At 40.9% G+C, this 14,575-nt stretch overlaps 1 protein-coding gene across 5 annotated transcripts; it reads left to right on the top strand.

Moving 5' to 3' along the window:
• The first annotated feature begins 6,048 nt into the window (after positions 1 to 6,048).
• On the top strand, positions 6,049 to 13,816 carry LOC101163403 (proximal tubules-expressed gene protein). Of its 5 annotated transcripts, XM_023954076.1 has the most exons (7): positions 6,049 to 6,096; positions 6,211 to 6,381; positions 9,446 to 9,569; positions 10,055 to 10,126; positions 12,296 to 12,352; positions 12,706 to 12,765; positions 13,335 to 13,816. In XM_023954076.1, exons 2-7 carry the CDS (start codon positions 6,315 to 6,317, stop codon positions 13,405 to 13,407), a joined length of 453 nt encoding a protein of 150 aa, XP_023809844.1. In that variant the 5' UTR covers positions 6,049 to 6,096; positions 6,211 to 6,314; the 3' UTR covers positions 13,408 to 13,816. The 5 variants fall into 5 exon arrangements, with proteins under 5 accessions (XP_023809844.1, XP_023809845.1, XP_023809841.1 ...); XM_023954073.1 differs by lacking the exon at positions 6,049 to 6,096 and having other exon boundaries at positions 6,134 to 6,381; positions 12,290 to 12,352; XM_023954075.1 differs by lacking the exon at positions 6,049 to 6,096 and having other exon boundaries at positions 6,135 to 6,381.
• Positions 13,817 to 14,575: the final 759 nt, after the last annotated feature.

The following is a 14,575-nucleotide window of genomic DNA, read 5'->3' as shown; positions in this document are numbered from 1 at the left end:
AGCACTCATTTAACCCTTGTGCTATCTTGTGGGGTCCAGATGACCCTTTAGGACACACACACCCTCAACAACATACACACCAACACACACACACACACACACGTATGACCTCTGATCTTCTGTCCCCTACACCATGCCGGGCCCTCAGCAACGGCGGCCGTGTCCCTTAGGTGCTGGCCTCCTGGACCCGGCGGCCCAGCTCAGTGGCCTTGTGGTAGTGTCTGCCCTGCGACTGGAAGGTCGGGTGTTCAAATCCAGGCCGACTCATACTAAAGACTCTAAAAATGGGACCCAATGCCACCCTGCTTGACACTCAGCATTACGGGGGTTGGATTGGTGGGGGGGGACCTCACCGCTCCCCCAGGGGATAGGTCAAATGCGGAGAACAAATGTCACACACCTAGGCGTGTGACAGCTAATGGTACTTGAACTTTAATTCTCTCCATGCAGCGAGAGGGATTCCTGAGTTCTCATGCAAGACCAGGAACCGGAGATCACATCACATCTGAGCCTGGGGGTGTCCGTGTCCCTGTGGTGCGGGTTCTGGTCGGCCCATGTTTACAACACTCTTTGGGGATCCCCCACTTCTTTTGGGCGTCCTCTTCCTGGGCGGGGGTCAAATTAACAGAAAATTTTATTATTGGTTTGATGCAAATAAGAAAAATATCTCAAAGTTCAGGAAGAGAATGATCAGATTCTCCTCATAAGGCCACAGTCGAGTCATTCGACGCGGAGTGAATTCTTCACCACAGTTCAGATAATTGAACAAGCAGTCAAAAATTATGGGTGTGTTGTCACGTCGCCCAAAACACACTGCTGCTCCAAATGCGCTGCAGGACCTCTGATCGCGTCTGTACATCGACCTAACATTGATGACGTGGAAATCGGGTTCGATGTGAACCCAGCTTAAGCCTTAAACCTGCAGACAGGGTTCTGCACGGAGATGACACGAAGTTTTGCACAAATTTGAGCTAAAATGTGTCCTAAGGTCACACAAATGCTGCTAATGTACATTAGTAATAACGTTTATAATATTTTATACTGTTTTCTCCCACATCCACCTGTGACACAGATACTTGGAGAACTTCAGTCCTGACAGGGAACCAGCAGAACCTTCAGATGTCTTGTCATTATGGTGCAATGCGGTTCTGATTCTTTGCTTGTTCTGGTCAGGAAAGCTGCTGTTCGTTCAGTACGTGTACTCGCCCGTGGTCCGGATGGTGACGTTCAGGAACGGCTTTGCCGCCTTGACCCTGCAGGGTTCTGTCATCAGGGAGGCGTTCCGCTGTCCGGACCACGTCAGCCCAGACTACAACCCTCTGAGGATCATCAAAGGTCAGTACCGGCTCACCTCGAGGGACAAGAACCGGGATGCCTGGAGAACCTCTGTGTCTGACCTCCAGCACTTCAACCCAGCCCAGTTCAAGCTGAGCCTGATGGGCCCGCTCAGAGCAGAACCCTCCTCCACCTGTGTCCTCCTGTAGGGGAGCGAGACTCGTTTCATGGATGTTTGTCATCAACTCTCAGACTTTGAATAAAGTTTTTTCAAATGTGTTTAAAAAGAAGAAGCTCATCACTTCAGTCTGGTTTAGTTTAACTGAATTATGTTTGTGCTATGATGTTATAAAACCATCCAAATTTGAGAAAATGGTCCAGTTTGGACGACAAAAATAAACGTTTACTGCGACAGGCTGTGCTCACTGTGATAGCTTTGGTCCCGAATCAGGAGAATTTACCTGGATTGGGACTCCTGATCCAGTTTTCTTCTTGGTTTGACAGGAGTCAAAACTCACCTGAACTCTGGATCAAACAAAAGAACAAGGAGTTGTGGCCCAGTTTACTTCTTTGGGGTCATAGCAGGATCAGCTTATATTGAAACACCAGAGGGTAAATTTGAAGAAAACATGTTTTTGGACGGTGGGAGGAAGCCGGAGTCCCCAGAGAAAACCCACGCATGCACAGGGAGAACATGAAAACTCCACACAGAAAGGTCCAAATACATGCTCCATAGGTTCACTGGTGAAGCTATGGAATGAATGGGTGTGTGATTGTGGCCCTGCGACAGACTGGCGATCAGTCCAGGGTGTCCCCTGCCTTCACCTACAAGTGGCCAGGATAGGCTCCAGCAACCCCATGACCCCAAAAGGGAACAAACGGTTTGGAAGATGAATGAAAAAAGAGAACAATTACAACATTTGAAGAGTTTTAAACTTGAGTGTACACATTATAAACCTGAATAAAATACTGAAAATGTATAAGAAAAATGTAATTTGAAATTTGATTAAAAAAAACTAGAGAGCTATAACTGTTAACAAATGAAAAACAATGTTTATTTGGGACAGCTGCTTTTTTGTATTTTGTTTTTTCTTTTCTCTCCTTCTTCACTTTCAGTCTTCAATTTACAGGTTCAATTTAGAGTTTCTGCTTTCAGTGCCAAGCCGAGTCTTACGTGGGGGTGGGGCTTGGCTACTGGGACATGATTGACAGCGGGAGACAGATGTTATGGAGATGTCATTTCCGCGTCTGCTTTTTTTTGTTAATAAAGTGTCATGCCTCCTCTGATGGAGAGCATTATTACTGCTGAACCCCTCATGGGAAACGTTGACTTAATTCTATTGACTGGATTTCCTATTCCATGACTTCAATCCTTCACTTCGGGTTAACTGACTTCAAAGCTTCCTGAAATGTGTTGAACTGCTCTGTAGCAGCACTGGATGGAAGATCTGTGTCTGTGTAAACCTCTTTTAAACCGGTTTCGTCTTCTCTCACCAGTAGGACCTCTCCTGCTGGCAGACTCATCCGTTCCTGACTTTATTTGCCTCTCTCATCAGATTTGTCCTCTTGATAGTTTTTGTCTCCTTTGATTGACTCTAGAATGGCCTCATAGCTCATGACATTTTGCTGTGTTACTCTGTCCGCTTTAGGCTGCATTACGCTCTCGTGTTCATCATTTTGTTCTTCCTCATCCGTCGGTTTGCTTTTCCACAAATGGGACATTTCCCCTGTCTGACCTTTCTCTGTCAGGAGGATAAACCCTAAAAGGGGATCTGTTTTGTTCTTACCATGACTGACAAATAACATTTTTCATATTTGGAATTGAGCTTTTTCTTTTCGTATGCAACCCTTGTGCTATCCTAGGCACTTTACCATTGGGAGTTGGGTCATCTAGCCCCCCCTACACAGTGCACTGAACCTTTTTTCTTCAATGATTTGTGATCTTCACTGGTGTCCATGGATTACATGAAATCTTTCCACCTTTATCCACCTTTGTCATGGTAGGAAGAACACCTCAATGCAAGGGTGGGGTCATCTAAGATAGCACAAGGGTTAACGCACAACATGGAAATCTACCTTTCTGCATTTTTCAGGATCATTCTGGGCTTTCATTTATCAGCATTTGATTTGTTTGCCTGTTAAACCTTCTTTGTTGTACTAAGGCTTCTGTTTGAACAGTGTAAGTTCAATAAGAATGGACTGTACCATCTCTCATGTTTAATGTCATGTGTCCTTAATATGTTTTACAAATCTCTATGTGAACTCACTGTCAGATCTGATGCACTTCACCTTTCCTGCTACAAATGATTACTAAAGTACTGACTAATCTGAAGTTGTTTGTTCCATTAGCGTCCTATGGCATCAGCATAGTGTATAACCATCACTGCTTATTCAACATTTATGAACTAATGATACAATAAAACCTTAGTGTACCAGCAAACACATGAGTCATGACGTGCTAAGGGTTACCACTAATCTTAAAAGTAACGTTGGAGTGAAAGCTTTGGAAGAAAATGAAAAACAATCCTAAAAAACATGGTCACCCTCATCAGGGGCAAATTTAACAAAGCATTACAATTGCCCCTGGGGTTTTATGAACGGTTCCTATCCAAACAAGCAGGTGCCAGGTGCCAGATAATTCTACCTGAATGACGTTTACACCTGAACATGTGAGGCCACTTCCAGGAGCTCCTGCACACAAAGCAGCAAGGAGAGGTGGGTGTGAAAGAAGAAAACCAGCAATACTCACAGATACACCAGTAAAGAATGCACTAATAACCCTTGTGCTATCCTAGGCACTTTACCATTGGGAGTTGGGTCATCTAGACCCACTAGACAGTGCTCTGCACCTTTTTTCTTCAATGATTTGTGATCCTCACTGGTGTCCATGGATTACATGAAATCTTTCCACCTTTATCCACCTTTGTCATGGTAGGGAGAACACGTCAATGTAAGGGTGGGCTCATCTAAGATAGCACAAGGGTTAAAAGAAAAATATCTGCAAAGCAAAGGAAAAAGGGGCTAATCTTTAGCCTTCAAGTCAACCAGACTTCAGCTGGAGCTATGAAGACAGGAAGCCTCCCAGGTCATCTGGGACAAAGGAACAATGGGTTAAATGGATGTTCTGCAAGCACTGGGCGCATGAAGAATGTTCCCCAGACAATAGGGTGCCAAAATTGGGATTCTGACGTATATGATTAGACTTAGGAACAGGACAACATCAAACAATTGCTTTGTCGATGAGTTCAGATAGTTGACAACAACTGCACTTTGAGTTGTGTTTACAGTAAAAAAGGAGCCTAATATTTTAGTTTAGACACAAGACCCTTGTAACAACAAAGCTACCAAGTATGTGTTGGTCAGAAGGCATATATAAGGGTTTGTGCATCCTTTTATTGATTGTTTATCTAGAATTATTAGCACTTTATTTAGAAAAGTTTACAAGTCAAGTTAAAAGCATACTGTAAAGTGTTTTATAGTCCAGTTTTATTATAAAATAAGGTTATTTAAATGTTAAACATCTTTGATCTACAAGTCTGATATCTTTTATGAAAAGCCCCAGTAAACAAATATTTCATCTCAACATAGAAAAAGAAAAAGGTTACACATATCTATCCATCTATAGAGCTGTTACTGGACCTGCTGATCCATCAACAAAGGAGTTTTTACTTTAGTATCTGGCTTTCTGTTTGGAGCACAAACATTTCCTGAAAACACATCTCCCACTGTCATTTAGGTTTTTCTGCTTTTCTGTTAAAGTCTCACTCCGATAATCTTCTGATCCACTTTCTCAGCGTTCCCAGTGGTCTTTTATCCACGATTTTGTTGCATTTAGCCACATTTATTTTTAAACCCTTGTGCTATCCTAGGCACTTTAACATTGGGAGTTGGGTCATCTAGACCCACTAGACAGTGCTCTGAACCTTTTTTCTTCAATGATTTGTGATCTTCACTGGTGTCCATGGATTACATGAAATCTTTACCTTTATCCACCTTTGTCAAGGTAGGGAGAACACGTCAATGTAAGGGTGGGGTCACCTAAGATAGCACAAGGGTTAAATTCTGTCGTTTTCTAGGACAGTTTCTGCAGAGTAAAAAATCCTGCCCCACATCCCGTCACCCAAAACTGAGAGTTCCTTGTTTACGTGTTCTCCCGCCAGCTGACAGACCATCAAAGATGGTGAGCAATATTGCAGTTCTCCAGTTGTACAGTTCTAAACTTGAAACCAGCTGAGATGAGGAAAAAAAGACGTACATGGATCTAATGGACACATTGGCAAATCGGTTATCAATGTAAAGTAAAATGGTTTCAAGCAGCATTTTTCTATCTGCTCCTGATTCACAATGATTTGAATAAAGACATACTCACAATTTTCATTGGAGTGGATCTTTAATCTATCTATTAATGACATTGTCCAGTTAAGTCTTCAAATCTATAATGACCCTATAGTGGTGTTTTTAAATCACCACAGGTGTTACACTTCTCATTATTTTCCTCCACATTTAGTAAAACTCATCATCTTTCCATGCACATGAGAGTTGATATTGCTCTGTTTTTGGGTTAACACCAGAGTGAATAATTCATATATAAATGCCAGACTAAACAACAGACTTGTTTGTGTTGAGTTGTGAGAAAAAGATGATAGAGGCAACAATCTACTTTAGCCTAGCTCTGGCAGTAGTCATCCAAAATATCTTTATTTAGTTTTAAAAACAGAAAAATTTGTGAGTTCTTCTTTAGACAAAAACCCTTTGTTCAGAACAGAATGCAGTGGTTACCATGACAACAAAACTGTCAGCAGGTCAGAGTGAGGATTTCAGGTGAGCTGCAAACATCCATAAAGGGTTTTTTTCAGAGAGCAGTGGAGCCGCTTGGAGGAAGTGGACGGGCTCTCACAGCAGATAAAAGCCTGGGTTATGGTTAATCTTTAGCAGAACTGACCCGCGGGTCCACCAACACGCCAAGAGCTCCACAGACGCTCCTGCGACGCTCCTCGACTGTGTGTGCTCCTGCTGGGATCCTCTCCTGTGCTTTTGTGATGGGACCGTTACTGCCGCTGGTGTCCAGTTTGCTACTGGTTGTTGGTTCTGTTGGGGCCCAAACAGGTACGTCTGCCTTCATACTCTCTACTTAGCAGCTGCTGGACTGAAACAGCTCTGGATGAGATGACAGACTAAAGCTTCCTCTCAGCTTCTCTACATCAAATAACAGATTCAAAAGATTTTTGAAATTTCATTTTGAAGTCAAATTTAAATGTCCCTGATGAACACTTTTCCACTTTTTGGGCAAAAGCGTCTGCTTGAGTGAATCAAACCAAACCAAGAACATTTCTGCTTAGATACTTTTTAAAATCATTAGAAATATTTAGTTTCTTAGGATTAAATCAAACTGTTTGTTTAAATATTAACCTGCAATGATGACTTCATTACAAGGAAGCAGCGTTTATTTCCTTCAGCACATTTTATTGTTATAGTATCAAACAGATATAACTTCAAAATGTGCTGCATGAGAAGATTCCTGCACTTTATGACTCTTATGCTTTTATAGCAATGATTAAGCTTCTATTACGTCACAGTTTTTGGTTTTACTCCAGCGCACAACGTGCCTCAACGCCACTTTATCTGTCAAAATAGAAAAACTCTAAAGTTTGACAGAATTTCTGTTCAGTGTTTTTGATTTGGGCGTGTCACTTTAGGTTATTTCCCTGTGAATTTCCATGTTTTGCGGGGAATCCATGTACACCCCCCTCCCTCCACCCCCCATATGTTTGGCCCGATAGAACAGAATGATGGATGGACACATTCAGCATGGACTTTGATCACACGCGTGTTGCTGTTGATTGTTTCGAACACGTGTTCATCCTGAACGTTAATGAGCCGTGTCTCTAAGTGAAACCACCAAACGGAGCAAAAACAGGCCAAAGTCACCAACGTGAAAAGGATCCGATTGGCACGTTGCTATGGAGACGTAAGGAGGTACCAAAGTTCACACCGTGTGTGCTGTGTATTTTTTTTTCTTTTCTTTTTCAGGCTGTAAAAGTTAAGAAACAGAAAATAAACACAAAAAAGAAATTTAGACTTTTGTTTTTTGTAGTATAAAGGAATATTCAAATTTAGATAAAAAAAAAAACGTTATTAATGCCGAAACAAATAAATGTTAAACACAAAAAAGAAAAAGTACATTCAATAAAATATTTTTTAATTAATACATATTTTAAACACCATTCTGATATATATTTATCAATCATATTTACATCCTTTCTGATCAATAAATTGATTTAAAGTCAGGATAAGTTAATAAACTCTTTATTATTTTAGACCAAGGCCAAACTAAAAGACCTGCTAGTGTTTAATGTTTTTGATGTTTAAGAGCATTTAAATCAACCAACTAATCATCAATCTCCTAATGATTTTTCTGGCTTCTGTACAACAATGTTTTACAGATCATTAGCATCATTGCTTAAAGAATGCAGCATTAATGTTCTTTATGAAACCAATGTAACTAATTTAATACCATGTCTATGTAAAGTCAAAATGTTAAAATCACTAATCTTCATAATCTTTTGCATTTTGAGCCTAGCCTGACTTTACAAGTTTTATCTTTATCTATTTTATCTATTTTTAATTACGGTATACAGTTTTGAAACAAATGCTGGGAAATGGAGCCGACTTAGATTCACATGGAGGACTGGAGAGGATCATCATATAGAACCCAAATATATGATGCATTTTGAAATTTATGTTTTATTTTCTTAATATAATTTTATCAATATTGCAAAAAAGTAACAAAATTACAGTTGATTTAAAAAAAAAAAGTATGTAAGTTTTTAGAGACTCAATCATCTTCGATGATTATAAGCCCCCGAATGTTGCAGTAATGAAACCCAATTTAAAGAACCGTAAAGAAACAAATTTTCTGTTGATTTTATTTCAAGAGCTGACAGCAGTGGTGGAGCTACAACATTTTAAATCGGGGGGGGGGGGGGGGGGGGGGGGGGTTGAAGGGGCAAAATACTTTGCAAATGAGAACAACAGAGAGGAAGGCCATTACAAATGAAATGATGAAAAGTTTGTGTTTCAAACAGTGTTCTTGTTATTAACAATTTTCTGCAATGCAGCTGAGGGGCCATTACTAATACTGCCCCCCTTGTCCCCACAGTAGCGCCACCCCTGGCTGACAGCCTTTGTGCTGTGAAGCAAAATGTTTCATAAAAATCTAGTTTTCCTGTTAGAACTAGGGATGCAATGATTCACTTTACCCATAATTCAGTTCATCCCTCAATTTTTGGGTCACAGTTTTGTTTCAGTTTGACATATGAATTGTATGTAACAAAACAAAACAACATCAACAAAATTCAGAAAATTCCTGTTTTTTGATTTGCTAATAAAGAAGAAACAATGAAGACAAACACTTCAGTCGTTTTAAACTAAGCTGGGTGTCTGGGGTCACATCAGGATCAGCTTAAAGTGACACAAAACTAAATTGTAAATTTGAAATAACGATTGAAAATGTAAAAACCAATGAGCTCTAAGCCCCGCCCCCATGTAAAAACAGGATCAGCTCAACAGCGAAAACCTGAAAACTGAAAGGAAAAAGGGAGAAATGGCAAAAACGTTTAAGATACAATGAAATTATTTTTCATTTGTAAAAGTTTTAAGTTCAATTTTTTTTTTTAATTTTGTGTGTTAATTTTAGTCTCGAGTTAATTGACAGCTTTTGAGGTGCAGTACAAGCACCCTCCAATACCTCATTTGTAATTTGTTTTTGGAGATCTTCTTTCCAAGCATTCAATAAATCCTTCTTAATGTGTTTGACGCTTTCATGTCAACATACTGTACTGGTATGCAGTAGGGATGCTACGACTCACTCTCACGATGATTCAGTTCAATGGTGAAAACTTTTGGTTCAGTTTAAACTGAGAAAAGTGGCATCCATAGTAGGAAAGGCTGTTTTTTTTTCTCTGAATTTGACTAAACTGGAAGAATCAAGTGTTGCAGTTCCTCATTAGACCACTAGAGGGTGGTGTCAATGGGGAAATGTTTGCACGATTCTTGAGGTTGAATGTTTGGTTTAGCTGTGGAAGAGAGAATGTAGCAAGATGAAAGACTTGAAGACTGAAGTGACCTTCCTGACGTGATGATGACCTGTGACCTCTGCTTTCTCCTGCAGGTCTGCCCAAATATGAGCGTCTGCTGCCTCAGTGGCTGACGGGCATCATCGCCGTCAGCGGCTTCCTCCTCCTCACCTTCATCGCCTTCGTTGTGAAGAAGGTCTGGTGTGAAAAATCCAGCCGGTCAGTCAGAGTTCATCTTTATCGTTGAGCAGAACCACCTTTGACCTTTGACCTGTTCCACTAAAAGATGTTTTTACAACAGACACCTAATGTCAGAGCAGCAGATAACACCAAAATCCTTCCCCATAACCCGATTGGCACTTTTTTAAAATATACAGGTAAGATAGTACTGCCTGGAATGGTCTGGACCATTAAAGTTTGGAATTATTCCCAATTATCTTTTTTTTGAACACCTGAGTGTAATATTTTGCTAAGCTCTTTAGAAAAAAAAAACAGATTAAAACATTTCCAACATGATAGATATTTGATAGTAAACAACAATCTAGAAACATTAATAATTTCCATATCCAAGTAGAATCTTCTAAAAAGATGAATTCAGGACTATGAACCATAAATATCAACGGGGTTACCATGGTTTTATGGTATAGCAGGCAGCTGGGACTGAACATCTCTGATGTGTTGATGTCTGACGTGTGTGTGAGCAGGAGGAGGAACAGTCGGGACTCGGAGACGGCTCCTGCAGTAAACCACTACGACATGAGTCTGAGAGGCGTCAGGTAAGATGAAGCGCTCAAACGTGAGGAGGAGCCACACCGAGGCTTTGGCTTCTTTAGCCTTCCTCTCATTGCACCTCTCAGCATGCAGGCTTTGAGGAACCACCTCCGTTTGGTACCTGACTCGTTTTAGTGTTTATGAACCTGCTGCAGAAATGCACTAAAACAGATCTGAGAGCCGAGTCGTCCTCTTGTGACGAGCTGCTTTTTGATCAGGACATGCAAGTCGTCATGAGGTCTTCACTGATCTTCTAATGAGGATTTAACACAGAGACAAACATGCTTAAAGCTTTGCAGGAATCATCAGGAACAAAGCAGGCAAAGGCAGATTCTGGGTGATGATGGAGGAGCGGGAAGTCCTGTAACCATCAGGAAGTGTAGCCCCGCCCACAGCAGTCAGTGTGTAATGATTTGTGTCACCCAGTCCATTTTCCTCCCGTCCATCCTTCCATTGCCCGTTACAATCTGTTTACCCAGCAGTATGCTCTCTTGTCACTGGTTTAACATCCAGCAATAAATGAAGGAAGAAAAGTCTGTGGACGGAACCTGGAGCAACACGTCTGCGTTTTGTTTTTCACAATGGATCTGGCTTTAACCCTTGTGCTATCCTATGGAGTCAAGATGTCCACTGACATGTTCCTTCTACCATGACAAAGGTGGATAAAGGTGGAAAGATTTCATGTAATCCATGGACACCAGTGAAGATCACAAATCATTGAAGAAAAAAGGTTTAGAGCACTGTCTAGTGGGTCTAGATGACCCAACTCCCAATGTTAAAGTGCCTAGGATAGCACAAGGGTTAATCCTGTAACACCAGAGATGTTGCTGGCGACACCTACACAACACACACTCTTTGACAAACCATAACTCTTTAACCGTTTATGCATTGAAAGTGAATCCGCTGACTGAAAGCAGTCGTGAATTGCATAAACGGTTGAAGGTTGCTGCAGGCGAAAGAATGTCAACACTTGAGCTAAAGCTATTCAAGTGTTAAAACCCTGTTGTTTGTGTTTAGTTTATGACACAATCAATTTGTTAAAAATTGAGTTAGTGACCACAGCAGATCCATCCGGCACCTGAGTCGCCTAAACCAGGATCAGCTCTGCAGATGGAAGGGAACAATCACACAGGCCGGTGTAACGGATTACCTGGTGTTAGTGGACCCGAAGAAAAGAAGTGAATGAAGGTGGAGGTATTCAATAGCAGGATCAATCATCCAACCATCCATTCATCCGTCCATCTTCTCCCTTTCATGATGAGTTGTGGAGGCAGCAGTCTAACCAAAGATGGCCAGACCTCTCTCTCCTAAGAAACCTCATCCGGGTCCACCAGGGGAACCCCAATGGGCTCCCAGGCCAGTCCCTTTAGCATCATACAGCTGGTCACCCTCTCTAAGGGAGAGCCCAGCCATCCTAAAACTCATTTCAGCTGCTTGGATCTTATCCTGTCATGATTATCTGTGAGGCTGGGAACATGTCTGGATCAATTCTTGAGAGAAGCTCACAAGAGCTCCATCTTTTGGGCTCAGTTCCTTCTCACTGCCATCTACCGTCTGTCAATCTCATCCTTCCCTCATATGTAAACAAGACCCCAACAAACTCAAACTCTTCCACTTGAGGAGTTCCACTATCCTACCAGAGAGGGAAGACTACCTTTTTAAAAAAAGAAACATGGCCCTCAAGTTGTGACACTCATTAGTGACACATTGAAGGTCCTTGTTCAATGACCCTAACAGGATAATGTCATCTGCAAAAAACTGAGATGAAATAATCTAGATGTCAGAATGTAGAAAGGATTTCTCAGGAGGGGAAAACAAATAAATCTAAACAACAAGGAACTTATTTTATTTCCATGTTTTCTGCAGGAATAACTTGGAAAGCCTAAGGTAGTGAACTTCCAGAGCCCAGCTATGTCTTTTCTTCTTTCTGCACAAATGCTGCCATTTGCAAGTTTTAAGTAATAATTCACAATTTTGTTTTACGTTTTTTATGTGTACTGTAAATAAAGGGGTTTTTGTAATTGTAATCCAGAAATTCCTAAAAGAAAATAAAAGTTCTAGAGAGACTCAGCAGTCCTGTGACTCTTTCACTACATTTGGACATTTAAAATGAAAAGGAGATTTGAAGAGGAAGACTTTTTCTAACATGAGCTCTTCTTTGTGTGTATGGGAAGCAAAACATCAGGAAATGTTCAAGAAACCTACGATACAGTCCTGGATCACAACAACAGGTAGAAACTGGAAGCTCCACAGCTGCAGTTACAATCAAACCAAAATAAACCTTTTCATTTGTATTTATCAGTAAACAATCTAAGACCTGAAAAAAGTGAGAAGGCTTGAGTGCTGAAATATAATTAAATCCACAAAGACACTCAAAGCAGAGGAAGCCTGTTTCCCACGCTTAGGCCTAATCTTTTGTAAATCAATTTATCAGTTTCTGATCGTGTTCCTGCATCAGAAATGTGTTAATGTTAGTTCTCGAGGATCATGTGAAACCTTTTATGAATAATAATCTGACTCAAGAAGGTTTGAAGTAAGCTCATCTGCTGAGCTTCTTTTTGGAGTTAAAATATTTTGTTTACAGGAGGAAGAGCAGCACAGATGAAAACACGTATGAAGCATGTGAAGCCAGCACTGATGAAAGGTAAAAACAACACTTCTCACAAAAAAGTGCTCCTTATCAGACCCTTATTCTTATGTAATGAAAAAAAAAAGCTTTTACCACCTGACTTTAATAAAAAAAATATAGTAAATGATTCATTTTTTTTGTTGAAAACCATGACACAGCACCTATGCTTTTATGGGCTCCTTTTCAACTTTTGTCTCAATACTTAAGCATCCCAAAAAAAGCGTAATTTAGCATAATTTTAAAATCAAAGGACCTATTCAAACAAATGATGATACATGTTTGCTTTGCATGGCCATGAGATCTAAATGGTTTTGCAAATGTGTGATCTAGTGCTAGAGTCTCTCTCAACCATTCTCTGATTAAGGTAATAATAACAACAATAAAATCAAGATAAACAGGAAGGAAAACATCTAAGTAGATAATGAACGTTACTTAAAGCTTAATCTTATTAAAAATAGAAGTTTACTGTGAGAGGCCTTGTGGGTAATTATTATGTAAAGGTAGATACGGAATCAAGTGAATCAATAAAAGAGACTAGCATGAGTCTGAAAGACGCAGGAATAACTCGTTTGTGTTTCCTTCAGGAGGAGAGACGACCACGGAGAATACGAGAACGTGAAGAGCAAGGGTCATAAGGACAAAGCTACGGCCATGTGACCTCCTTCCTCTGCTCCTATTGGCTCTCAGCCACCACTCCAAATTAAGAGAAAAAAAAAAACTAGCCATCCATAAACATGTCTTTTTATGGTAAAATGTGAGAAAACTGATGAGTTGTTGCAGAACCGTGCTATGTTAGTTTGCTTTTTTGTGCCGATTCAGTTTTCTTTGTTAAGAAGTTTCTGCTTAGACCCTCTTCATTCCTAGAACATCATTGAATTATTAACATATTTTCAATGCAAGTCAAGAAAACAGGAGTCAGGTATTTGTTAGCAGCAGAGTAGCAAGTTATGAAATGAAATGTGAGGGTAAAGTCTGCTGTGATCTTAGTTTGTAACTAAAGCAATTCAGATTTACATGTATTTAAGCAAGTTTTGCATTAAAGTTAAACAAGGAGCTTAAAATTATGATTGGCAGTGACATTGTTGTTTTATTTCCAGTACTTCCAGTAGTTCCTTAACCTGTCCCAACATAAAGTCAATGGGGAGCCTGGGTTGCTGACCAAACATCAAAAAGAATGGAGACTCACCAGTTGTTTGATGCGGCATGGTATTATAACAGAACGTCACCTGTGGCAGACAGGAGTTCCAATCTCTCTTGCGTGTTACCGGCAAGGCTCTAAGGAGATTGTGCAACGTTCTGTTAAACCGCTCACATTGCCCATTACCGGCAGGGTGGTACGGGGTGGTCCTCGACTTCTCGATGCCAAAGAGTCCACAGAGTTGCTGTATCAGCTGGCTCTCGAAGCTGCGCCCCTGATCAGAATGAAGCAGTCCTGGAACACCAAACTTCGAGAACCGCTCTGTGACAAGCACCTGGGCAACTGTGGCTGCTCGCTGGTCTCGGGTAGGGATGGCAACCGTGTACTTGCTGAAGACATCAGTTAAAACCAGCACATTCTCAACTCCGGTCCGTGAAGGCTCCAGGATGGTAAAGTCCATGGCCACCAACTCATTCGGCCTAGATGCTATAAGGTGTCCCAAGGGGGCAGAATTTGAACGGCTGTTATCCTTGGCCAACTGACACCTCTCACAGGCCTGACACCAATGAGCTACATCTTTTGACTACCTGGCCAGTAGCTCTTAATAATGCTAATGTCTGTTCAATGCCCCGGTGACCATGATGCTGGTGAACCTGTTCCAAAACCTCAGGGATCAATATTTCTGGA

The sequence above is a fragment of the Oryzias latipes genome, chromosome 4 (assembly GCF_002234675.1).
Source record: "Oryzias latipes chromosome 4, ASM223467v1".
NCBI lineage: Eukaryota > Metazoa > Chordata > Actinopteri > Beloniformes > Adrianichthyidae > Oryzias > Oryzias latipes.
This window is presented reverse-complemented; position numbering and strand designations above follow the sequence as displayed.